The following is a 27,767-nucleotide window of genomic DNA, read 5'->3' as shown; positions in this document are numbered from 1 at the left end:
CTGATAACTCAGTTTCATAGATCCAATAATACAAACTTTTCAGATCAATTCTGTTCTCCCTTTAGACTCATCTTTTGAGTTGTACTTGCTATCTTAATATGCCAAGAATTGCATACTAGTAGTCACTTAAATTTGGACTAAAGTTTAATTTTTTTTTATCTATCTTCGCGTCACTTAAGATTTATAGAGAGAAACCTTCGAGTAGAGTTAACGAACTCTATTAATTTTTCACAATTTTTTCCGGAAGTTGTCTATTACATGATCACATCGATTTGAAGACACTTGGAGTTAGGGTGTTATAGAAAATAGACCTCCGCTCTTGGAAATGAATATGTACAATGAACAGAACTGATACCCTTTTATTGATTCTCATGCGTGAGAAAATTGAAAAGTACTTTTTTTGTTCTTTTTCTATGGGAAAAATTGAGTTTTCACGCTTGTCAATGCACAATTTTAACTATTAATACTTTTAATCTCTTTTTAGTAAAAATTATACAAATTTGATATTTTGAAAGTATATATTAAGACGAATCTAACAGGACCCCACATGATTATATTTTTCCTTGTGTAAAAATCACAATAAATAGTTAGAGGGTGGTGACTGAATAATGTAAAAATCCTATTAAACAAAAGAGATCAATAGAAACGAGCTTTGCGAAAATGATCGGAATATTACCTCCAAAAAGTAACATAAATGATCCGAACCTAAACCAAACAACTCATCACCGAACATAATGGACCCTAGATGTATGGTTCAGGCCCAGGCCCAGGCCCAAGAATCAGCCATTGATTGAGCCCAGAAATTTAAGGGCCCAGAAAATAATACAAAGAATTAAAAAAAACGGCCCACCACATTTGTAGGGCCCATAAAAACCTGCAAAAAACAATCACCTTTCTCTTCTCTATTCTTCCTTCGTCTTCCTCAAGCAAAACCCAAAAAAATAAAAATAAAATAAAAACATTTAAATAATAAAAGAAAAAACAAGAAAAAGTTGCATATGAATTTCAGCAAAGTAGTTGACTTTTCTGGGTAAATCCTCGAAAATGGAGCCAAAAATGGAGGTGAATCAGCATCAGCTGGTATTTTCTCTCTCCTCGAATCTCGCTTCCTTCAATGGTACACTTCTAAATTTCTCCAAACAAATACTACATTAACATTGTTAATTATATGTAATTGTTGTATTAATGAATGTCTTGAAAATTACCAAAACCTTGCTTTTTTTATGGAACATTTTTTCTCCTTTGCGTGTTTATTAAAAAGTTGATCATAAAAACACGTTCTTTTCATGAAATTTGTCATTTTTTTTAATGATCCTTCTTTTCTTCTTTCTGTGTGCTTAATTTGCTTTGCTGTATACAGGAAATTTGTACAATCAAAAGGGTACTTTTTAATTGTTGTTTAATTATCTTTTGGGTGATTTGTGTTCACAATTGTTTGACTTAATTGATATATAGGCCACTTATTAGGGGGGATAAATAGGTATTAGATAATTAGTGTTGTAGGGCATTGATTAGTGTGGGTAATCTATTGAGAATTGAGATTAGTAGTCAATCACAAGGCTCGAAATCGAAATTGGTGAGTTTCTATATTTATTTGGCTTTCTCTCCTCTTAGATTGTGGGAATTTTTCATTTTTGTTTCTTGATTTCTTACTAACATATGTGAATTAACCATATTTGTACTTAAGGGAACAAATGATGGTGTACCCATTGTATGAAATGTATGTGAATCTAATGAGGGCAAACCATCAAGTGGTTATTATTGTCAAGAAAGCGACGATAAGTGTTTGTTTGGTTGACATGAAAGAACATATGAAGTGGAGATTCATGGGAAGTGGAAAATTGTAGAGTTATTTGGTTGATATAAACACGGGGTTCAGAAAGCAAAGTAATATACTACCTCCGTCCAGTCTTAGTTGTCACATTGGTTCAAACTTCGCTCTCAATTTGATAATGAAGTTTGAACGACGGTATTTAAATTTCTGCTATAGAAGAAGTGTAGAAGAATGTGGTTTTTGTTTTGGGGGTTATCGATGAGTAGATATGTGTGGATGTGTTTATTAAGTATTATATTAATGTATCCATGGTGTTTTAAGAAGAATTTTTGGGTAGCTTGAATTGCTTTTTTTTTTTTTTTTTTTCTGTTGGACATCTTCTCTTCTGAGTAATTTTGACTTAGAATTATCTACTAGATGGTATAATTTATTAGAAATTTCAACTAGCTCTTTGCTTTACGAGAGTACGCGTGCTCTATCTAAGTTGTTGTTATAGGATCGTCAGCAACTGCTTCCTCGCCCTCAGTCTCTTTAGATATCTTGTATTAGTAGGATGATCGTGTCCTAACAAAGTTTTAACAAGATTTGGGATTTTCATTCCACCTTCTTAGTGGAGAAATGGAATAAGTTTGAGATTAATCTATTTAAAGAACCTTCGAATCGGTTGTGCCTGTGCTTGTTCCTCCGTTAGAAAACAAAAATCTGGTAAGTGTAAACAGTCACAAGCTTGAAATGTCAGCTTTGAGCCTGTTCTTGTTGTTATGCTCTGTAAAGTACTACACCGGTTTCTGTACCCTGCATCGTCCTTTGGTGTAAGTGTTTTCCTTTGTTCTTATGCTTTTTTTTTACCTTCATATGCAGGCTTGATCAAATGTCATCAGAAATCAAGCTAGACATAGGGAACAACTATGATCAATATGAATCAGAAGTAAGTCCTCGGAATGGGAATCATACAATGGCTGTGGGGGTCAGCGGAATCTACAGCACCCTTGATGATTACCATCAAGGGAAGAAGTCTATTAGTGAAATCACTTCACCAAGGGAACGTAGATCCGCAAGTGACAGGTGAGGCTTTTCTTCCGCAGTGATTTGCCTATACTAAAAAATCTTTGGTTCTGAAGATGTATGTGATTACTTTTCTTTTATTTTCACGTTCTTAAATGCAATGATGTTGATCATATGTCAGCAGTGTGCTTCTGGAGAATACTTGGTTAAGTATCATATTTGATATCTAATAAGCAGATAACTTATCGTCTCTCATGATTTATGATTTTGTGGCCTGTGAACTTAAGTTGTCAAGAATGCTTGTGATCTATGTTGTATCCACGAGTCTCGAAGTAAAAGTAGTTTGTTGATTGGGACTACTGGATGTTATGGTAGTAGGACGATTATTCATTTGTTACTCAATGTTCCTTCGCATATCTTTCTCATGCTTGATAGTGCATGCACTATATATGTCTATGATTTTTTTTGAAAGATTGTAATGGATCGTATGGTATATCAGAAACTAGGAGTAGCATTAAGGAGTAAACTCTTGCTTATACGTTTTTATGACTGCGTGCTGATTGATCCTGTTGAGTTCTCTGAATAGGCTTCTTCGACCAAATCGAACAGTACAAAACAGCATTGACAACCATGTAGTGGAAGAAGAAGAAGAAGAAAGGGAGCACAAAACTGGAAAGAAGCCTTCTGGCCCTCTAGTGTCTGGAGCTGCTTATTGTCTTTCTTCCTGTAGCATGATATTGCTGAACAAAGTAGTTCTCTCAACATACAACTTTAATGCAGGAATATCATTGATGTTTTATCAGGTAGGTTTGTTCTTTGATATGAGCCTATAATCTACATACAAATAGATTATTATTATTCTTTTATTAATATAGATTAGTAAAAAGCATTGGAGAATAGTTCATTCTTTCACAAAAATTGAACTTTTTAATGATTATGTACTAGTATATATATAAAGCTTTTGAAAACATTTAATTTTGTCTTTAATGCAGAACTTAATCAGTTCTGCAATCGTTGCTGCATTGAGTATATGCGGAATCATTTCAGTAGAAAAGTTCAGCTGGAAGCTCGTCCGGGTCTGGTTACCTGTCAACGTTATCTTTGTGGGAATGCTTGTTTCAGGCATGTACAGGTACTTAAACTTTATGATGGATTTGGCATGCCATACTTTGATACTGTAATATTGGGGGAAATAGAGTATCATTTGCTTGACAAACATGTGAGGCATGATACAAGCAATTTGTGGTTACTTTTTCATTATAAGCTCCTGTTGAGAGCATATTATTATTATTAACTTACTATCCCTGGTGCGAAATTTTTGCAGTCTGAAGTACATAAATGTTGCTATGGTGACAATTTTGAAGAATGTGACAAACATTATGACAGCAGTTGGTGATTATTATATATTCCGAAGACACCAGAACCAGAAAGTTTGGACGGCAATGTTTTTGATGGTACATATCAGTTATGCTTATAGCGCTTGGTATTTGCAAGAGAATTCTTAGAAAATATGTGCATGGATGATCACCTCTCAGTATCTTACTGTATGAGCTTTGTTGAACATCCATTATCAATGATCCTCACTACCTTTTTTCCTTTTTTTTTTTGGACCCTGCAATGATAAACTGATATTTAAAAGTAATTATAGTTGACTACACTGCTCTGTTCTAGCTGTAGTAGCTGAAGTATGAGCTGGTTGTACCAAATTTCTACTGACCTTAAGATCTTGATACAACCCGTGGATTCTTCCATTTTGAGAATGTCTCGGAGGATTGTCTTTATCTCTTTGTTGGCCTTTTCTGGTTCCCCCAGTCCTTTCACTAAGATTGATGAGTCCGTCCAAACAACAATCTGTTTGATCCCTATTGCTCTTACCCTCTCTAGAAGAGTGTATAGGCTTCTTCTTGAATAGGAGAAGAAGCCAACAATTTCTCACTCCCTATTGATCTTTGGATTCTATTTTCAATGAGTACCAAGCCACAGGCTGCTGTCCATGAGGTTGCTTATTTCTAATTTTCTTCCAAGCACCATCTTTTATGAGAACCACCATATTCTCCCTCCGCTTCCATCCTCTTTCCCATCTTAGCTTTGCTGGAATTTCATGTTCTTTAAGGAGATGGTAATAGATTGTTTTGTCCTAAACTCTTCGCTTCCTGGAGTGACTTTCCACTTTGTCTTCCAAATTTTTACCTCTTTTAAGATCTCATATGGCCTTGCCTCCATTGGTCCAAATGCTTTTCTATTCCCTTATAACCAAATGCTACTGAGAATAGCTATGAACTTCATTGTTTGAATCTTTGTTTTCTTTCACCCAATGTGACAATGCACATATTCGAGCACTTCCAGGTTGTCATAGAGATTTCAGAATCCTTGAACAGTTGATCATCAGATTCTTCATGGTTTCCAACTTTTCACATAGCATACGGTTATGCATTGGGTATTCAGGGAGGGGTATCATGGGAAGCACAATAAAACTAGGTTAGCTTGGAGAAAAAGCAAGTTAGTTAGCTCACAAATAGAAGAGATTAGTGAGAAGAAAGGGGTGGAAAATGGACAGCTCTGATACCATTTGTTATGAATTAACATAACTGTGACACCATTGATGACAGAAAATGAGGAAGATAATGAGTATATGATTGATAAACTGAAAATACAGCAAAAATAAATGATATTCAAGCTTTCTAGAGGCTTGATTCTCTCCCAAATGAACTCTTCAAAGCTCACCAATTCTATCATCTATTTCCACCCCTTTCTTCTCACTAATCTCTTCTATTTATGAGCTAACTAACTTGCTTTCTCTTCTATTTATGAATTAACATAACTTTGACACCATTGATGACAGAAAATGAGGAAGATAATGAGTATATGATTGATAAACTGAAAATACAGCAAAAGTAAATGATATTCAAGCTTTCTAGAGGCTTGATTCTCTCCCAAATGAACTTTTCAAAGCTCACCAATTCTCTCATCTATTTTCTACCCCTTTCTTGTCACTAATCTCTTCTATTTATGAGCTAACTAACTTGCTTTTTCTCCAAGATAACCTAATTTTATTGTGCTTCCCGTAATACCCCTCCCTAAATACCCAATGCATAACACATACTTCTCCGATCAGGATCTTTTCCTGAGCTTTCTTCTGGTGGTGGTTAGAGCACCATTCTATAGCCTCCAACAGTTGGCAAAGTCTTGTTTGGTTAAGTTCTGCCACCCAAATAGGTTAATCTGGGTGTATGCCTTGCTGGCATTTTTTTGAATTTGATTGTTTCATGATTCATGCTTAGTTCTTCTCTAATAGAAGTATTCTGCCCATTTTCCCTCTCACTCCTCCACCAATGTTTGTAACAGTTCTGATGATACTTCTGGGTATTGAGTTCTGCATTTACCTCTGAATGACAGATTATCTCTGCTGTAAGTGGCGGCGTCACAGATCTTTCTTTTGAAGTTACAGGATATACTTGGCAACTTATAAACTGTGTTCTAACAGCAAGCTATTCAGTAAGTATCTTCTTTGGTTATGTGGTCCACTTTTGAGTGTTGAAATAGACCTCCAGAATGCAGCTTTATTCTTCTTCTTTTGATATTATTTTATTCACGTTTATTACCATCAACTGAAAAAGTTGTACATTTTTTCAGCTTACACTAAGGTTGGTCATGGAAAAAGCAAAGCAACTGACAAAATCAGGATCTCTTAATGAAGTTTCAATGGTTTTGCTGAACAATTCATTGTCATTACCATTTGGATTGATCTTGATTCTTATATTTGATGAATGGACTTATGTGAGGAACGCGTAAGTAAAAATCTGAATCTTTCAATGCTTCGACTAGTCAATGATTTAGTCAGCAAATTATTATCCTCAAATGTATTCATATATGTGCAGCAATGTAATTACAATGCCAATGTTTTGGGCTGCAGCAACACTCAGCGGATTGTTGGGACTTGCCATTAGCTTCACTTCAATGTGGTTTTTAGGTCAAAGCAGTCCTACAACTTATAGGTATATTTCTCCACTCTCTGACCTTCTTAGATACAGTTCAATCTAAGCTCTGTTCTCCTTAACTTGTAATAAACTCAGGAGTAAATTATAGTTTTGATCAGAGAAAGTCACTCTTTATTTGCAAAATCAGTCCTGGTCTGTAACTTTTAGTTCTGATGAGTAAAGAGTCATTAATTACATATGACAAAATACTACTGAAACCGCAACATACAACTTAGATTGGTAAAAGCAGTTTTGATTATTGAAAGTTATAATTAACAAAATCAGCTCTAATCATTGTTGATACATAAATAGATAGTACCTTTAGTTGATGCCTTGATGGTGGAACGTGGATTCATGACAAGCATAGATAGGGTCACTGATGATGCATATATACATTGTTTAGGTAAAGATGAATATCCCTTGCAAGTGGGGGCAAATTTGGGGATCTTACTTTGCAAGGGGCAAGAATCAAATCCTTGTCACAAGGGTGTCACAAGGTTGGAAGGAGGGCCTCCATTCCTCCAACCAACTAGGCCAACCTTGATTCATAACTGATAGTGCATATATGGCATTAATATTTGATATTACTAAGGTTGTAGCTCGTCGTTGATACGTATTAACGTATATGAGGTCATTGACAAGCATAAACTGACGATGCACATATAGGATTACTCATAATGGTGCCAGAGCAAGAATTTCCAGTTTCCACGTCCAGTAAGAAGTAGGGAGACCACCCCTCACTCTCGTCAGCTGTACATACGTCACCTTCCATTGTCTTAGCCAAGATTTCAACATACTCCTGCGCGCCGGGAAGTTCATTCCTTACCCTAGAAAGCCAGTCTTCTTCGAAACCCGCCAATCCTTCGGCCACCACATTTTACCTTCTTCCTTCACTTGCTTCTGGAAACTCTTTCAATTGGGGAAGTCAAGTTCCCCCATCTTTGTGATGTCAAAGCAGCATTTTCTTGAGTGACTTGAAAGTGTAAATGAACAAGAATTACCTTTGGGCCCTCTTGGCCACTCACGACCTTGGCTTTTTAGAGAATCCCGCTCCTGTGTCGTAAGACTTGTAGCTTGGCAGTCTACCGGTTGACTAGCTCTTCATCCATGATCTTCACTGCCATCTTTCTAGCACCATCACCTTTCTGGCTGGAAGCATCAGCTGTACCCATATCATGATCGGGCACGCAAGGCTCTTCTTTCATATCGGTATTTACAGATTCACTCCTAGGCTCTTCCTGCATCCATGCATAAATAATTAGGAAGCTCGTCTGGTCTCCTAGCTTTAGAATGAGGTTACTAGGGGGAGTCTTTCTACTATATAATTGTTGGAGATAAAATAGGATACTATTTTCCTAAATATAGATTTTAGCTTAGGTTTCCTTTTGTGTTGGATTCCTAAAACTATTGTACTTCCTCCGTTTCTTTTTACTCGCTACACTTCTCATTTCACGGACTCCTAGGCAATTTTTGGAGAAGAGAGAGGTAGAGAGTAAAAAAGAAAAGGGACCCATATGGGAGGAGAGAGATAGAGAGAGTTTATTGCCCAAAAAAGAAGTGTAGCAAGTAATGTGAAACTTCCCATAATGAAAGTGTAGCGAGTAAAAAGAAACGGAGGAAGTATATATATTGTGATGGCTAAATGAGAAAAGGCAAGCTTTATCATTAATTATATCTCTATTATATAAGGGAAGGGGGGAGCAATGGTGTCCTCTTTTGAAATGCCTATTGTGCCCCCCTTCCCATTCTAAATTACAAATTCACTTACAAATCAAAGGGGGCTTCAAATAAAAATACCAAAAATATAATTATAACAATCATTCACAAGTCAACTAAAATCATAAAATTGCATAATTTACGTTATGCAAATCACTAAAATGAGAAAACTTTATAAAAACTTGAAAATTCAATTACAAACTACAACCTATGAACAAACTACAACCTATGAAAAAATTGACTTGAAATCAAAGTGTCCACTTTCTTTACAATTTATGAAGTACTGTACTTAATTCAAAAATCAACTAAAAATTATAATATTAGAAATCATAAATAAATTCAATAAAATTTCTATTTTGTTCATAAAATTTAAGTTTGAAAAGGAAAAAAAAAACAAAAAGAATGGTGAGAGACTTAAGTGATAGAAACTAAACCAATCAAATTTTGCAACTAAAAACAATTATACTTTGTATGTCTAATGTTCAAATTTTAACTCTTATGCCGAAGAAAATAGAGTTTCTGTTTTGAAAAAAATTCAAGCGCTGCAAAAAATTCTAGTTTTACAATAATAGAGGGCAGTTTGAGTGCAAACTCAAACTCGAGGCAGCTCTGCGATCGGAGGGATATACCGACGAAATTAATATGTCAAACAGGAGACAGGTTGTTGATATAAGCCACCTTTAATAAAACTTAGTTCAAGAGGCATGACCTTATTAGGAGTAAACCATACAAGACTAATCAAATAGTTCATGACCCAACTTCTAGGGCTTATGATTTTACAATATTGTCCTGCTCACTTGTTTCATACTTCATATAGTATACAATATTTTGCAGAGGTCGACTTCTATTAATCTATGCTAATGTATGTTTTTACAGCTTGGTGGGTTCCTTAAACAAGATACCCATATCACTTGCTGGAATACTGTTGTTCAATGTTCCACTTAGTGTACCAAATCTCTTCAGCATACTATTTGGTAAGCACTACAAGTTACCACCAAAGTTATTCTCTCTTGATCCAATTGTCATCTCTAGAGGTTAGCTTGACAGTAATTCATGTGTGTTGCAGGTCTATTTGCCGGAGTGTTCTTTGCCCGAGCTAAGATGTCCTGATTCTCAGGTTTACCCTAGATTACTCATAGAACAGAGGTACAACAGGATACTTCTTCACAAAAAAAAACTATTCTTTCCTAACATTACAAATGCAGCACAACTGAATTCAGTATTGAGGAAGGTGATCCATCTTTTTTCTCACTTGGATCAACAATGCATAAACCTGCATTGTCCTAAAGGTCTTATATTATTTTCCAAGTATAATTGCAAGCAAACAGATACATTATTTCAGAAAGATTGGCGTTGTATTATTTTCGTTTCTAACAATTTTGGTTTATAAAAGTATATTTATGTACCATTGATTGTTCGAAGTTGACAAATGAAACAGCTTTTGTTTCATTCAGTTCCTGTAATTTGGTTTGATGTATTTCTTGTTGTTCATACTTGTATAGTATACTCAGCAATGGAAACTTTTAAGTTCAAGGTGAAAGCCATGTTCATACTTGTACACAATGTGTCTTTTTTATCCATGAACATCCAAATGGTACCACTGTTCTTATAAAAAGACCAATTTTCTGAACATCTCGATGATGATTTAAAATATGATATTAGGTTAAGAAAATAGAAAACAAACAAACAGTCTACTAGCCTTTAAGGCAAACTTTTCATTTTCTCTCCCTATATTTCGAACTGATCTCAGAAATCGGAAAATCTTCTTATTTGATCAGAACGGACAAAGTAAAAAGTTCAAAAATAATCAATCAAAATTTGCTTTTTAAAAATTTTTTGACGATGATTGTTAAAAAAGATTAATAATAGAGAAAAATTAATGACTGATATCAGGGAAAAAGAAAAACAAACCTATCTTCCTCAACAGTGCATTGACCTTTAGCACAAGCTTTTGCCTTTTCTCTCCCTATATTTCCAACTAATGTCTGAGATCATAAAATCTTCTTCGTCTATAAGTATTTCTTCATCATCACTTATTTCACTCGAATTCAAATACTCAACTTCATCATTTACAAACAAATTATCAACAAAGTTGATATCATGCATGGTACTAGATACTATTCCCAACACCATAAATAAAATTTTGGATCTGCCCCTACATTATGTTCCCGTCTTTCATAATACTTTCCCTAATGCAAAAAATTCTAGATTAACAAGAAGCATGTACACATATTTAATCTAACAGATCCATATTTGGGTCAGGGCAAAAGAAACACACGCTATTGGCCCTAAATAGGTTATTGTTGATTAGAGCTTATAGTGTGCAGGACCAAAAAAGTCAGAATTTCTGAAACATATATTGTATGGTTGTACCTGTAAGAAAATGGTCCAATCTTGGTTTCAACCTTTTTTTTTCTATTTCCACTTTAAAAATAATAATCTTTCTTATAAGGTTTGTAATTATTTTTATTTAATACTTTAAAAAGTATAGCTAATATATAATATAATATTAATGTTGGATATATTATCTATAATAATCAGATAAAAATATGTAATAAAATTCAATTTTATATGTATAAGATTTTTTTCTAAATTAATTGTACAATAAATACGGACCAAAAATCAAAAAATTGACTGAAGACCGGTCTACTTTCTCAGAACGACAGATAAATAACCCTAATTATGGCCTAAGTTTGTAAGTTCGCCATTAAACCACTAAAATCTCCTAAAGGATTTTGCTATTTGTTACACTATATGCAAGTATTTTTCAGTGTGATTATTTACCCTCTTTATGAAAAAATTTGTAGATAATTGCATTTTGAGCTACATAGTCTAATTTGCGAGGGACCAAGTTAAACGTGAATCAACAAATAATTTGTCAAAATTGATTAGCTGACTAACAAACTAAAATCTGGAAATATATGGAGTACCATTTATCATGCAAAAAGACAATATCTTCGTCAAAAGTTATTATAATTTCCCTAGGAGTTAACCAATTGGTTGCAACTTGCAACGCAAGCTAGCAACTTGCAAGAACTTTGAGAATACCTAACTAAAGTATCTGAGAAAAAGAAAAACACGAAAGAGGTACACTAAAGACCTTCCTCTTTAGTATAGGACAAATAAGTGTATTATTGACCTTATGTTTAACCCCTAATTTTTACTATTAAGAGTTGTAAAATTAAAAATCACGTTGTTTACCACAAAACAATTAGTTGTGTAGACCAATTGCAACAAAAAAATGATTCGAAATAATTGCATCATATATGTTTCTTTTTCAGACATACAATTTCCATTGCACCATACACTAATTTGGTAATTTTTGTTTGTCTTCACACTCGTGTATTCACACTTATGTGTGCCAAGTTCAGTGGTATCTTGTGTATCACTCCTTCCTCGTCTTATCACTTTTAAGGATTATAAACTTAATACATGTACTAAGCAATCATACAAAATTTATCATACACCCGGATATATCATGAGCATGGTAACCCAATGTTTTTTTTTTCTCGTATAGAATCATCCAAAGAAGCAAAATGTACTAAAAAAAAGTTTCAAAATGAGTAAATGAGCAAATCTTAATGTTGGTTGCACCATGCACATTATCAGACTCACCGATTACAAGAAGTGACATATTAGTGGTACAAAATAGGAGTGTTCATAAATATCCGATTCGATCCAGTAAATCAGATATCCGATTCGATTATTTGTTTTTCGGATCATATAGCGTGTACAGATCGAAAAATTTTGTTTTTGGATATAGAAAATATCCGAAACATTGAAAATTCGAATTTTCCATATACGCGATATGAAAATATCCGTTTTCAAGATCGGATATCGAATATCAGATATATTTGATGATCGAATCTAATCCAAAACTTATTTTATGAACTTTTCCTTTGAAAAAAAAATGAATTTGTTAGTTTTTGAATATCCGACCGGATCCAAAATTTCAGATATCCGATTTTTTTATCGGATTGGATTTTCCCCGATCCGAAATTTTCGGATATCAAGAATTTCAGATTGGATAATCCAAATTGAACATTCCTAACTTATCATTGATAATATAATATATATATATATATATAATATTATATATTATAGGAATAGGATCTTGTGAAAACCACCATTAATCTGAAAACTGAAAACAAGCAATGTGAGCCGTTGGATTTAGAAGAAAATATTAGATGGCCACGATTTAGCCACGTCGCGTGTCCAAACAATTATTTTCTCCCACCTGATTTTCTCTCTCTTATTCCCCAGCTCTCAATTACGTGATTTCTCTCTCCTAAAAGGCCGATTTTCACGCTCTCAATTCTCACCTTCAATCAGTGTTAATCCTTCAATGATTCGAAATTCCGGTAAGAATTTGTTTAATCTTTTCATTTTTCACATTTGCAAATCGAATTTCACTCAATTTTGCTCTAGTTGAGTTTTTCCTCAATTTTTTTAGGGTTGTACGCTCAATTGCGATTTTCTTTCATGTTCATCTGCAATTTTTTGTGCGATTCTTCTTTATGTTTATCATATTCTTCCCAAATTGGTTGAAATTCCATGTTCTGTCGGCTCCTATTTTGATTTTGTTTTGATTGGTTTTATTATTGGTCTGTTATCCATTGTTTTAGAGGAGTTTGATGACACTCCTATGCCTTAAAATGTAAACTTCCAATTTTATTATATGAACTTTTCTCTTCTACTTCTGAGCAGCGCTACCAGTATCAATCTCATAGTTGCTGAAAAGCATAAATTATACAGCTATTATTGCTCAACCCCAACCCCACTCCTTAAAAATGTAAGAGCCAGTAAATCACAATTGTAATTGAGTGTTGATTTTTGTGACTTTATTGAATTTGCGTGTTTATGAAATCTTATGGTTACATTATTTGGATGTTGTTGCTTTCTCTGATGTAAAACTGATAATCTTTCCTTGCAATTTTAATTTTCATAATCTTTCGTTTCATGTGGTATTGTCTACTTTTTACTTTTGGTGTTCTCTCTGTTATTTTTATCTTGTTAATTATGGTGTAGCATACTCTGTTTTTATCAGTTTCCAAAGTATTGTTATTAGTTGTTGTTTTAAAGCTATTTGTTACCCCCCTCTCACTAACATATATTTGGCAAAATTCATATAGCTTATTAGCCCAATTGGCAAAACATTGTGAGACACAACGATATAGGTTCGAATCCTACATAGGTTTAACTATAATCAAAGTTAAAATAAGTTACCCTTAAAATCTAAAAAGTTGTCCTAAAAATGGTAAAAGTTACCCTAAAAGTGGTAATGGTTGCTCTTATAATAAATAAAGTTACCCTTGAAATATATATAAATACCCTTAATATATATAATAAAGTTACCCCAAAATTGACAAAAGTTATCCTAAAAGTGTCAAAAGTTACCCTAAAGGAGTTAAAAATTACCTTGTTCTCAGTTTTCAGATTAAGAGTTGTTTTCAGCGAATCCTACCCCTATGAGAATGCATACTTAGGGCATGTTCTCTCCAGCTTATTTTTCAGTTCAGTTCAATTCAATTCAGTTCAGTCAGATCAGTTCAGTTCCGATCAGTTCAGTTCAGTTTAGCTCTTGACAATACTTTTACTCTCACATATCACTATTCATTTCAGTTCAGTTCAGTTGTTTTATGCCGAAGAGAACAGGCCCTTACATGAGAAATGAGAATGAATTTTACGCGTTATAACTCCTATGAATAAGTGATGTAACTTTAATGAAAAAGTGATGTAACTCCAAGAAAAAAGAATATTAGAAAAAAAAAATCAAAAAAATTTTTTTTTTTTTGATGAGCTCAAAAATTTTTAGGGGGTATAACTCTAATGAACAAGTGTTGTAACTCTAATCCAATCGTGTGGTTGAGACTCATTCTCATTTCTCATGTAAGGAGTTTTCTCATGTGATCTTGCATATATATATATATATATATATATATATATATATATATATATATATATTGTACAAACATTGTGATAGTTAAGATCCTTAAAAGTAAAAAATATTGTACAAATTATATTATTGATTAATTCAGCTCTAAAATATAATTAATTTACTTGATCCAGATCTCATACAACAAGCTAATTAGCATTCTACTTAATGTAAAAAGGTTTTTAAGACAATTAAACATACTACAATACTTTTCTATGAAGACAATTAAAGACCTACCAACAAAAGCATGACTACTAAAAGAAAATAAACTTTAGCTGTAAATATTAATCTAATGACTGATTATTTATTATTGATTTGAGAAAATTAAAAGGAATTAATCATCTCAAACAAGTCCATATCTTTCCTTTGATATAATGCTACTTCCACCACCATCTCCTCCATAAGATCATCTGATTGATTGTTGTTGATTATACATTCATCAGACACAGCTTGCTGTGGTGCACCTCCATGCAGCAGATGAAAAAGAAATCTATCAGAGTTGAAACTATTGTTGTTATTATCAGAATTTTCATCTGTGATCATCATCAGATGATCAGACAGTTGCATGCTGATCTCTTGCACCTGTGGTTGCACTTGATAATTTTCTGAATTTACAAGATCAACTGATGAATCATCATGAGTCCAAAATAAAGTTTGCATGAACAACATCTCTTGAGTAGGAGGGTTCATAATTGTGGCTAATGAAGAAGGTGATTCATCCTCTATACAATCTTCTAGGAAGGTGGTGTATGGGTTTTCGACCTCGCTCGAAACAGTGGTGGAAATCGAGCTAGGCGAGGCGGTGGAGAAGGTGGTGTTGGTGTCCATCATGGTGGTAGTGATGTTAGGGTTTGGGGTGGTCTTGCATGAATAATATTTGTTATTTATGTAATCTTGTAAAATAAATGATTGATTATTATTTTCACCCTCGAATTCAAACTTTTTATTATGTTTTCTCCTTGAACTTTGCCTACGTTTGGTTGCATTCCAATGATTTTTGATTGCGTTTTCAGTTCTTCCATCAATTAGTTTAGCAATTTCTGCCCATCGGTTCCCAAATCGTTCATGAGCCGCCACTAAGATCCTCTCTTCTTCTTCAGTCCAAGCATTTTTCTGCAATTTATCATTGAAAGAAAATTATTACGAATTAAGAATTTTATATATACTCATCCGTTTTGTTTTAGATGAAACGTTTCCTTTTTCACGCAATTCAAATTATTTTTTTAATAATTAATATATTTAATTGTACAAAAGTAAATTTTTTTAAAAAAGATATAATTTGATAGTATCCATCGAGACGAGTACTTTATATAATGGCGATAAATTGGAATCAAAATTGATCAATGAATAGTGTCATTTCATCCCGTGTTTCATTTAAAACATAATGGAGGAAATACATTAGTTGGATCACCATCGATTTTTCAGTCAATAAATAAAAGTGTCCTTTTCTTTTAATTTATAAATAAAATCCCAAAATAAAGGGCCACGAGATTACTTGTATATTTAATTGTATAAAGTTGTTGTAGTTTGTACAATTAAATTAAGGTATAATCATCAACATAAAACTTTTAATTTACTCAAGTCCCTTTTAGGCTATTATTGAGAGACATAAATAATGATATAAACGTAATTCAATCTTAGGTTTTCAATATCATCCCTTATAAATTGTGGGGTTATATCATTGAAGTATGGTTACTAATATAAATATATGACCATCGAAGTAATATTGGATAGATTAGGTTAAGTAGAGCATTAATGCATTATTGATGTAGTTTAAAGCTTAGTACAATAGTCGTCGAAGGATCTTAATTACTTTCTCACTTTTGTTTGTATGAAATAATTGTCGATGAAAAAAATATGAACAGTATAACAAACTTTATTTTTCTCCACTATAAAAGGCTAAGCAACACAAGAATTGCGAGGGACTTAACTAAAATGGAAAAAGAAAAGTGCAATATAAGGAAATTGTCAGAAAAAAGCTAACCCGAATAATATTAATGCATAATTATTAAGCTAGTACTCTATTTAAACAATTTTATTATAAATCACATATTTTTTTTAAATTATTTTGGAGTTTATGTAATACTTCTAAAACCTATCCAAGAATTTGGATTTAAATAATGTGAAAAAAAAATGCACTATACATCAAAATATTACTTTTTACTCGAAAATATTAATTTGAAATGAATGGTTGGAATCGCGTAGAATAATCATAGAATATATAAGCAAAATTTTGCTTTGATGGCATTAGAATCATTCAACCATTAATAAAATGAAAGTTCATAATCTAAAAATTATGATGTAGAATTACCTAATATTTTTGCATCACGAAAAAAAATTACCTCACTTAAAAATTGTAACTACAAATGCAGGTGAGATTCATATAATATATGAATCAACTGAAGTACTGAACTAACGGAGCAATTTCACGCGTTTGAATCCTCTAAAATAAAAAAACTTCGCGGATAAGAAATCTAATAAAAATTAATAATAACATGAGGAAAAAGAAGTAATACCTTGATATTAGCTCGTAAATGATTATGCCATCTTTCACGACATTGCTTCCCTGCCCTACCAACCATCTTTTCTGCTATTAAAGCCCATTTTCGAACTCCATATGTTTTCACCAACAACTTGAGAAGCCTTTCATTCGAAAAAATGGGACATCAAAACAAATATTTATCTAAACAAAAAATAATTTGCCACGCACCATTTATTCTAATGTATAATTTTTATATGTAGTTCACATTGAAAGGTTCTTAAAACAAATTGTAATCTTCTAAAACAAATTATATTTTAGTACACGTAACAAACATTTCCATTCGAAACAAAAACGAAAATTAAAAAAAAAAATCAATTAGTCTATTTGTTGAAAATAAAATAAAAATTCCAGAAAACAAAACATATCACTTGAAAACAAAATTGACATGGTAAACATATTTAATTTCATTAGCTAATACTTTTCCGTCTTAAAAATGTGAAACACTTTTCTTTTTTTACGTAAGAGTTTTTTTAATAAAAGTGTTTCACTTATTTGATCATAATGAAGGAAGTAAAAAGTTCAAGAATAATAAATCAAATTTTACTTTTTAAATTTTTTTTGAAGATGATTGTTAAAAAAGATTGATAATAGAGAAAAATTAGTGTATGATATCAAGGAAAAAAGAAAAAACAAACAAACCTATCTTCCTCTACAGTCCATTGGCCTTTGATACAAGCTTTTCCTTTTCTCTCCCTATATTTCCAACTGATCTCTGAGACCAGAAAATCTTCTTCGTCTATAATTATTTCTTCATCATCACTTATTTCACTCGAATTTAAAGACTCAACCTCATCATCAACAAACAAATTATCAACAAAGTTGATATCATGCATGGTACTATTAGGGCAAATGATACTATTCCCAACACCATATATAAAATTTGGATTTTTACTAATAGAATCATTTGATGATGATGAAAAATTGGTAAAGTAATCCTGATACATGGTGGTTGATATGGTGGTTTCCGTGACGGCGTTGGTGGTGTTGGTAGGGGTAGTTTCCGATTTACTTTGAGTAAAACGGGAAGAAATGGCGTCGCGGTCACCACGTAAAAACCTATCAATGGCTGCTATTGGAGGAGGGGAAGAAAGAACTGAACACATGAAGATTGAAGGGTTTGAGTTTTCTAGCAAATTAACGCTACTAATTCCTTGTTCTTGCATCATGGTGGAAAATGTGGGTTTTGTAAAAGGTGTTTGAAAGGAAAGGTTTAAAGAAAAGAGGGGAAAATGAAAGAAATTTAGTTAAATGGCATGTAATAAGGTTGCAAGATTAATGGGAGGGAGTGAAGGGAGAAGGGCTTGAAATGAGTTAGGGAAATGCTTATGTTTAGGCTTGTAGTAAGCAAGTTGATGTATAGCGTTGGTCTTATATAGAACCCAATGGTTGGTGTGATTTTAAAATTAATTAAATTAATTAGTTGCTGTGACTTCTCATCTTTCTTGTAAGAAAAAATAGTGTAAAAAAATTGGTGAGGTAATTAATTGGTTATATATTTTAATTGCCATAAATTTTGAGGACATTAATGACATGCTAAAAAACAAATTAATGGTAATATTACAATTAGTTGCAGCATATTTAATAAAAAAAACTAGTATTTAGGCCCGCACTATGTTCCGAGAACGTAATTATAATTTTCATGTGTATATAAATATTTTACTTTAAAAATATAGCACGAAACGTTATTTGGTTTACTGGTTAAAACTTTAGTATATAAGCTTAAAGTCATGGGTCAAATCGTATACCATGCATTTTCTAATTTTTTATATGAATCAAACACTCTAAGAGATAGCACTATGTGGCACAATTCTTTATATAGGAACACCTTTTAATGAGTATGAATGGTTAGAATCAAATAATAGTTTTTTTAAATGCGGTCTTTTATATCCTTATATCATATAACTTTTAAACTAAAACGTAAAAACCAACTGAGATACAAAATACGCTCTTAGAATTTAAATGCCCTTTTTAAATGTGAATCTTGTTCAATGTAGAAGTTGATATTTTAGATAAGACTTGTTAATTTAAAAATATGCGGTCTTTTACAAGACAAACTCTTCTTGTATACAATTGATAATCGAACTATTATGAAATTGGTAGGATAATATAATAAGGGCAGTTATAATGCATAGGAAGAGGTGTACAACAAGGTTAGAAAACCGTTTTACTTGTAGGAGTGACAATTTCAAGAAATAAAAATTGGTTATCATTGTCAGTTGATTTCAGTGTACGTACTTACAATAATAGGACTTATATGGTACTCCATTTAAAATTATTTTTTATACCAAGGACGTCTTGATCTACTGGTTAAGATTGAGGTGTTGTAAACGATAGGTCATAAGTTCGAATATTTCCATTTAAAATTATCATTTCAACCATCGAGATATTGTTTAGAACCCTCTAGGCCGGCCATATAATTCAAAAGTCCAAAGCTCAATATTTCGAAATGTAATTAGGAGATATAAGTTAATTTGCATTTTGATCTAAGTATTGAACTTATAGTATTTCCCTCTCACTATTTCAAATGCACATCTTTAACCATTAATATCTTTAATTCTAAAAGAAAAGAAAAAATCTGCATAATCTGTGATTCAATTTACTCAGCTTTTATTCAGATCTTTTTCCGACTTTGCTTAATGACCATGATATTTTTCCAAATATATAACTATACCTTTTCCCTTGAGGTGATGGTGCGCGTGTCTCACACGCACTCTATAAAATCTTAATTTTTATGTATGCTCGCGTGATGTACAAGATACATATTTAATACTATGACAATTTTTATATAGTCTTGCATTTTAAAAAAAAATCAAATATAGTTACAATAGTTTATCAAGGTCCGTTCTTTCGGAACGGGAGAAATTGAAATGAAAGGATCGAGCTGAACTAGAACTAGACTGATAATAAATCCAAATGAACAAGGTCTTATAATAATAATAATAATAATAATAATAATAATAATAATAATAATAATAATAATAATAATAATAATAATAATAATAATAATAATATCAAATCTTTAATCGCATATTAGTAAAATTATAAAAAAAATTAATCGAAGTTATACACATTATATAGAATCTAATATATATATATATATATGTATATATATATATATATATGTATATATATATATATATGTATATATATCTATATATATATACATATATATATATATCTATATATATATATATATATATATATATATATATATATATATATATATATATACATATGTACATATATATATATACATATGTACATATATATATATATACATATGTACATATATATATATATACATATGTACATATATATATATACATATGTACATATATATATATACATATGTACATATATATATATACATATGTACATATATATATATACATATGTACATATATATATATACATATGTACATATATATATATACATATGTACATATATATATATATATATATATATATATATATGTATGTATGTATGTATGTATATATATGTATATATATTTATACATATATATATATATACATATATATGTATATATATATATACATATGTGTGTATACATATACATATATTGTATATATATGTATGTGTCTATATATATATACAAACACACACACACACACACACATACATATATATATATATATAGAGAGAGAGAGGGGGGGGGGAGAGGAATTGGATCTTGTGAAAACACTCGTTAATATGTATTAATGTGAAAACATAAACAGAAGATCTGGGCCATCAAATAATATTAATAAGATGATTTAAGGGCTGGAATTCTTTGTCCCTCGTCTCATAAATCCAAAATAACCCCCCTTTCTCTCGATCCTCTCCCCCCCCCCCCAAGAGAAAAACCCCAAATTTTCTTTCCTCTAAAAATGGTGACCCTCAAAAACCTAACTAGATAATCGCCTGTATAATTTACACGGAGAAACTCGTCAAACAAGCAGAATGATATAAGGAAATGTGAAATACATGGACAAACTCGTCGTCACAACCCACTCTTCCGGCATCGATTCTTCGATGAAGAGCACCACCTCTCTCCGTCGCATAAAAGAATGTCGTCGGCTCAATTCACACTGCTTGGCGTATCTTGTCTTCGATTGAGCCTAATATTGACGCAAGAACGACGAGCATGTCGGTATTGTTAGAGATTACTATGGAGAGTCGAATCTGAAATTTTTGATATTTGCGATCCATACCCAAAGCTCGAACCCGAGACTTTGTTTTTTGAGGGGAATCGAACCAGAGATCTTGATTGAGGAGCGAGAGGCACTAACCACTCACGTCAATCCTAGTTGGTAGATTGACAATATAATTAGTTAGGCCATCTAATAGGAACTGAAGTTATTACACTTTACATTCTCAACATACATGTTGCAAAATCATGTATAAAGAGTCACAAGTTTAATTGGCTGCTGCCGCCTCCCCTCAATTTTTTTTTCTCTCTTCTTTCTCCTCTCCTACGAAACCCTAATTTTCAACCTAGGGGATACCACCACCTTTTTGGGCGATGGTAAGCCCCCTTTTCTCCTTTTGTTACTAGTTTTTTATGTTTATGTTTTTAATAAATTTTAGTCTCTCTCTAATGGAGAGTTTTTCTACCCATATATTGGGTTATATCTACCTATATATTGGGTTATATCTACCCATATATTGGGTTTTATCTCTCTCCATGTAGAGTTTGGAGACGTTATTTTTGGGTTTTTGTGTAATTCTAGATGTTAATTTGTTGATCGAAATTTGTGCGGAGTTGCAACAGATGTCAAGACTTCATTTACAATCAATTGAATTAAATCCAGTTCTACTTCAAAACTACAAAAGATCGAGAGACCCCTTGCAGAAGGCTGCATCAGACAGCAATGTAAAAGACGAGGGTGTTCAGAAGTGCTAGATTTACTCAACGATCGTGGTTTTATGATATTAGAATTGTATTTATTTTATTTTGAAATGTATTTGTTTAGTTTCTAATTCTATTGTAGATGTCGTATAACTTTGAATTAATGAATTAATGTTATTTTCAAAAAAAAATGTATAAAGAGTCACAAATGCGAATAATATCCGCGGAAGTTTTCCATATCTTTTAAGACTTTATCAACCAAAGTAGGTGGCATCGATAAAGTCATGAGCTTATTTGATTAAATGCTAAAACATTTGCCAAACAAAAGAGTCAGATATTATTTATTTGATTCAGCGTTTCTTTCCTCTTTTGGTTGATTTCATAATTATTTAGGCGATTCGATCAGAAGTTAATTAAAGAAAAAGTTATTACTTTTTGAATGAGTAAATAGCATAATTTTTTTTTCTAAAATACGCGGTGGATCCTTTTCTGTGGTCTGAATTAATGTATGTCACAAGAGACCGGTGTCCCGATAGGCAAAGGAAGGAGCCAAACTAGGGTGAAAAGGGAGGAATGCCAAAAGATGATGATTATCACCAAATATCTTTTATCCCCATATACATTTTACAAGAATATTGTTTACTTCCTTCATATTTTATATAATCTTTACAAAGTGGTATAATAAGTGTACTATTTTTTTCTTGAGAGTAGCACATAGTACCCCATCCTGTATGCCTTAGTCAAAAGTTAATAACCCCATAAGTATGATCCAGGTGGGTAAGGAAATCTTCGAACACAAACAATTACTTGAGCATTGGTCATTGAATATATTAACTTAAAACCTCTCTTTCATCATGAATACTATTAAAATCTGGTTAGTAATCATTTTGATGAAGTAATAATAATCATAAAAGAGGAAGTTTTGTGTTTCCATGCATGCAATATAGATACCAGATTAAAGCACATAATTGAAAGGATCTTAGTTACGTTGTTGATGCAGAATTGCAAACAAGTAACTCAGTTTAGGGTACGCATTTATGAATTGAAAGTTCCGAATGATCAATTCTTCAATCCGTTGTTAGAATTAATAATAATGAGGGTATGGAGTTTTTTTTAATAATCGGAACAACAGCAATAACTGCTTAAGTGTTGCACAGCTGCATTTGATGCAATAGCTACTGGAGCCCCAACAAAATGACTGAGTGATTTATAGGTAAAATACTGATAATAAGAATTAGTGAATACACCAATGCTTTCCCGTGCTTCACTATACAAAATACCTATCAAAGATGTCTTGACCTAGTTGATAAGATTGAAGTGGTTTGAACAATAGGTTAAAGGTTCGAATCTTTCGCTCCTCCCCTTCTTTGTACTTTATACTGCATGTCTTTCAAAAAAAAGTTATAAATGTAATGAGTCACATGGAATAAATGTTCTCACTTCATGCAACATTTGCTATCTGAAAGTCAAATTTTATAAACTTTGACCATGAAGTATTAAATAAGAAGACGAAATTGTCATGTGAACCTTGTTAGATAATTAGATTCATCTTAAATTATCATGTAGTTTTGAAGATGACTATGAAATTACAAGCTACTACATGAATTACGAAATCAAGGTATCAATATGTTACTCCATTCAACTCATATTGCAATATTATTTACTAATCAAAAGATAGAGGTTATTTTTACTCAGTTTTTTTAACCAATTTGTTAATCGGCCTAGATATTACGTACTACTCCCTCCGACTTTTATTAATTTATCCATTTCTTTAGGGGATATTTGTCAATACACTAATTTGAACCTTAATATCTCTAATTATTAAGTTATAAATCAAAATATATAGTCAAAGTCATTTATGTGAATAGTGTCAATAGTTAAACCGGATAAACTAATAAAAATCGAAGGAACTACTTCATCTGTTTTTTTTTTCTAAATGTACCATTTTTTTTTCACAAAATTCAAGAAATGATTATAGAGAAGAAAATTATACTCATTTGCACACTTAATTGGCAATTAATTGGGTTGGGGGTAGGTGAAATGAGGATAATAAAGATAGAAGGAATAATTGATCTATATAAATATTAAAATATATAATATAACCTTTTTCCTATTAATTTTTAATAAACCAACCTAATAATTATTCCTGAATAATGCAACCTATATATTTTATTTGCTTCTAGTGAGTCAAAATGACTAACACGTCTACAATATTAACTCTTTATCGTAGAAGTAGGGACATGGAGACAATGGAAGGGAAAAATAGACGAGATGTGAAATGTGGCTTACCTAACAAACTGATTATCAATACGTGAAAGCCCATTAAAAGCAAATACCCCAAAAAATTGCATTATTCAAAAGTAATTAAAAGATTGACTTATTAAAAATTAATTGGTGAAAAATTATATTATTAAAATCAATTATTCCTAAGAAGATCCCCCAAACTTATTCCAACAATAAAAATGATATAATTAACAGATCTAAACGATCGTGGTTTTATCATATTAGAATTGTATTTATTTCATTTTGAAATGTATTTGTTTAGTTTCTACTTCTATTGTAGATGTCGTATGACTTTGAATCAATGAATTAATGTTATTTTCAAAAAAAAAAAATATAATTAACAGAAAACACATCGGAAGTATATAGTTATACACACAGGCCACAGCTTCATAAAATGACTGGTCAAGGAACCAGGTAGTTAGTGTCCACTGGCCCATTACGCACAAGTGCTGTTGAAAGAGCTCAATTGGGCCTTTTCCCATTTTACAAATTTACTTACCTTATCTCTCTTAGATGGCCTACAATTGTGCAGGCCCTAGAAACCCAATGCCGATACTATAGGACCATGTGCAGGCCCTAATTGGACCACTATGGGAGGAAGAATAATGGAGACACAGATATGGGGGGATGAACTAACCTGATAGTTCACGTGATCATGCATCGTTTTTCTTGTTAGACGACTCGTTCAATTCTTAAGTTTTCATATTTTTGGTACACTGTTCTCTACAGGTTATTTTCAGTTTATTTCAGTTGTAATTAGTTCAGTTCAATGTAATTCGATTCAATTTAGTTCCAATTATCATTTCGATTAGTTATGATTTAATTCAGTTCAGTTCAATTCAGTTGCAATCAGTTCAGTTTAGTTCAACTGTGTTATGTCGAAGAGAACAGATCCTTAGGGTCTGTTCTCTTCGACATAAAATAACTGAAATGAACTAAATTTATTGCAACTGAACTGAATTTATTGCAACTGAACAGAATTGAATTAAACTGAACTTATTGCAATTGAACTAAACTGAACTGAAATGAATTAAATTATAACTAAGAAATGATAGTTGGAGCTGAACTGAACTGAACTAAACTAAACCGAACTGATTGCAATTGAATTGAATAGAATTGAACTGGACTGAACTGAAAATAAGTTGGGGAGAACATGCCCTTAGTCAACCCCTACTATATACCTTAATTATAAATGCACCCAAAATTATGCCTTAATTACTCCATCCGTTTCTCAATAGATTTTCAATTTTTTCATTTATGGTGGTCCCAAAATACACGTTTCGTTTCCTTATTTGTCATAGGTCCACCCATTAAAATATTATTTAGCTTCTACCTTTTATTATGTTACTCACTTTTCTATAAATCAATCATGGGCCGCACCTACTTACCTTACCCATTTACATGAATATTGTACCAATTTCAATTTTTTTATTCTAATTTATGCAACTAAGCCCACCTAAAACTTCTCCTTAGTACTTGTGCTCAAAAGAAATGGAAAGTGTATTTGGGGACGGAGGGAGTATATGCACAATCTACTCCGGCAAAAGAGCGACAGTTTTAGCTTATCTTTGCTACTCTGGACCATCTAATAGGGCGTAAAAAGCAAGAAATAGCGCAGGATTTCGCTTTTTAGATGGCCCAAAAATCTTAACTGAAATATTTTCTTAATCATATTGTTCAAATCCAAGATTTATTTTTGTCAAAATATTTTAACAATAATATACCTTTGTAGAATACTTTATTTACAATTTTATAATTTATATATAATATTTTTATATTCAAGACGTAATTTTATAGACACATGGACCTCAAAATTTCCAAGACGAACTTGTTGCTACTCACATCCTATAAGCTTTCAATTCAAGAAAACTCTATGCCTACTTGGCTAATACGTACTCATATGATACATGTTTATGTGTCCAAGCTCATGCCTCTTCAACACACTGTAAATTTATGCATGTAAATTAAAGTTCTCCCTTATATGTCGCATACAAATGTAAATTATTATTAGAAAAAAGTGATAAAGATAGACTAAATTAGGGATCACCAAGCAATACATAAACTAGTATTTTGGCCCGGACAATGCTCCGAATTAGTTACAATTATCAAATATATTATTATTCACAAATCTCATAATTGATTTTATTAACTTTTCGTAATATTTTGTTGGGATATTCCATTTGGTACCATTGTACTTTTGGCTTTTCCATTTGGTACCACTATTTTTCAGATATTCTACATGGTACCACTATAATTTGAATTTATTCTCTATTGTAGCATTCAACTAAGTAAAGTGTTAATTTAAGTTAGAATAGGCTAGAGTTTTACTTCGATTTACATGTTTTAATTTGGGTTAAGGTTTTAGTAATTGTTTTAGTCATTAAGGTCAAAGTTGAGGTCATATTTGACAATAAAAAGACATAGAATATTATGATCATTTTTATGAAAATTTTGACTGAAAAATAGAGCTTTAAGGGTTAAAACGACACCCTAAAATTTAATTTATTAAATTTTTGCAACTGCAAATAGAAACATGCAAACTCAAACAAAATCGTATTCTTATTCAACCATTAACTAACAATTTACTTAAAAAAATGGTATGATAAGGATTAATATTAAATTAGAGTGGTATCATGTGGAAGTTTAAAATAACAGTGGTACCAAATGGAAAAGCCAAAAATTCAATGATACCAAATGAAATATCCCTTTGTTGTTTAGTGCGAAATTGAAAATTCGGGCATTCCATCTTAAACATTTGTAATTTTTATTTATGTTAGCATGATTTAAATAACCTATCTCATGCTACAAAAATCAATTTAGATTTTTCATGACCGGTTACGTAAAGTATGCAAAAAGTTTCTTCATCAGTTGTGAGCCGTTGAAATACTAGGAGATAGGAACGTCAGTAGTACAATAGGAGTATGATTTAACTCCAACAAACTCGATCAAAACCGTACTTGACAACTTAAAATTTGTCCTCAATCTCTTTCATCTGCAATAATTTTCTCAAAAGAAGCTAATTAGACAAGAACAAATCTTAATTATTCCCCATTGTATTTAGCGATGGACTGGGATTTAAGTTTTTGGGTTATAATCATCTGAAAGAGGTGGTCTAATTTTAACATAAAGATAGACGTAGTCACTTAATGGATTAAACTAGTCACCAAAAGAAATTAATCATAATTACTGTCGCTAATTCTCTTTTTAGGCTTACTATTACCTAATTTTAATTTAAAAGTAGACAGTCTTTATCGACAAACTCTAAGATTATATCGTGGATACTTCAGTTGAATTCATATGACATTTTTGTTTAAAGAATCATCAACCCAATTTCATGGAATTCATAGGTGGAAAAAATGTTGGTGGAGGAGGAATATGACGTTGATCTTGCAAATGACGCAAGCGGTGGGTATTGGAGGACAGTGTGATATTTTTACATCAATGGTCAAGAGTTTGGTGATACTATTTCACAATATAAAGCATTGAATGGGACCAAAGTAGCTTGTGGTGGCAGACCACCGATGTGAACATGGACGCTTTTAAAGGTAGATTCAACAAGAATATTCCTAATTTAGCAAAAATAAATAACTAATTCTAAATTTTATAGGGGAAAACTAAATGCAGTTTTAAGGTTGCATATAAGAAGCTAAAAATGAAAAAAAAGAAAAAGACAAGCATTAACTGA

General features: G+C 31.9%; 1 protein-coding gene across 4 annotated transcripts; it reads left to right on the top strand.

Annotated features, from left to right (window-relative positions):
- The first annotated feature begins 654 nt into the window (after positions 1-654).
- On the top strand, positions 655-9,877 carry LOC104899984 (GDP-mannose transporter GONST2). 4 transcript variants are annotated; one of them, XM_010687290.4, is made up of 10 exons: positions 658-1,080; positions 2,636-2,839; positions 3,366-3,582; positions 3,772-3,911; positions 4,104-4,233; positions 6,176-6,274; positions 6,413-6,567; positions 6,658-6,774; positions 9,349-9,446; positions 9,539-9,877. In XM_010687290.4, the coding sequence occupies exons 2-10, from the start codon at positions 2,646-2,648 to the stop codon at positions 9,580-9,582; spliced, it is 1,194 nt and encodes a 397-aa protein (XP_010685592.1). In that variant the 5' UTR covers positions 658-1,080; positions 2,636-2,645; the 3' UTR covers positions 9,583-9,877. The 4 variants fall into 4 exon arrangements, with proteins under 4 accessions (XP_010685593.1, XP_010685592.1, XP_010685591.1 ...); XM_010687289.4 differs by having other exon boundaries at positions 660-1,117; XM_019250983.3 differs by lacking the exon at positions 658-1,080 and adding an exon at positions 1,279-1,576.
- The last annotated feature ends 17,890 nt before the right edge of the window (positions 9,878-27,767 follow it).

Source organism: Beta vulgaris, chromosome 7 (assembly GCF_026745355.1).
Source record: "Beta vulgaris subsp. vulgaris cultivar EL10 chromosome 7, EL10.2, whole genome shotgun sequence".
Classification (NCBI taxonomy): domain Eukaryota; kingdom Viridiplantae; phylum Streptophyta; class Magnoliopsida; order Caryophyllales; family Amaranthaceae; genus Beta; species Beta vulgaris.
Note: the sequence above shows the minus strand (reverse complement) of the source record. Positions and strands in the feature narration are given on the sequence as shown.

What these genes read in the sequence shown, in the direction of transcription:
- LOC104899984 (XM_010687290.4), top strand. Translation starts at nt 2,646, where the DNA reads ATGTCATCAGAAATCAAGCTAGACATAGGGAACAACTATGATCAATAT. An exon ending in CGTAGATCCGCAAGTGACAG is followed by an intron (nt 2,840 to 3,365) that starts GTGAGGCTTTTC and finishes TTCTCTGAATAG; the next exon opens with GCTTCTTCGACCAAATCGAA. An exon ending in TTCTAACAGCAAGCTATTCA is followed by an intron (nt 6,275 to 6,412) that starts GTAAGTATCTTC and finishes ACATTTTTTCAG; the next exon opens with CTTACACTAAGGTTGGTCAT.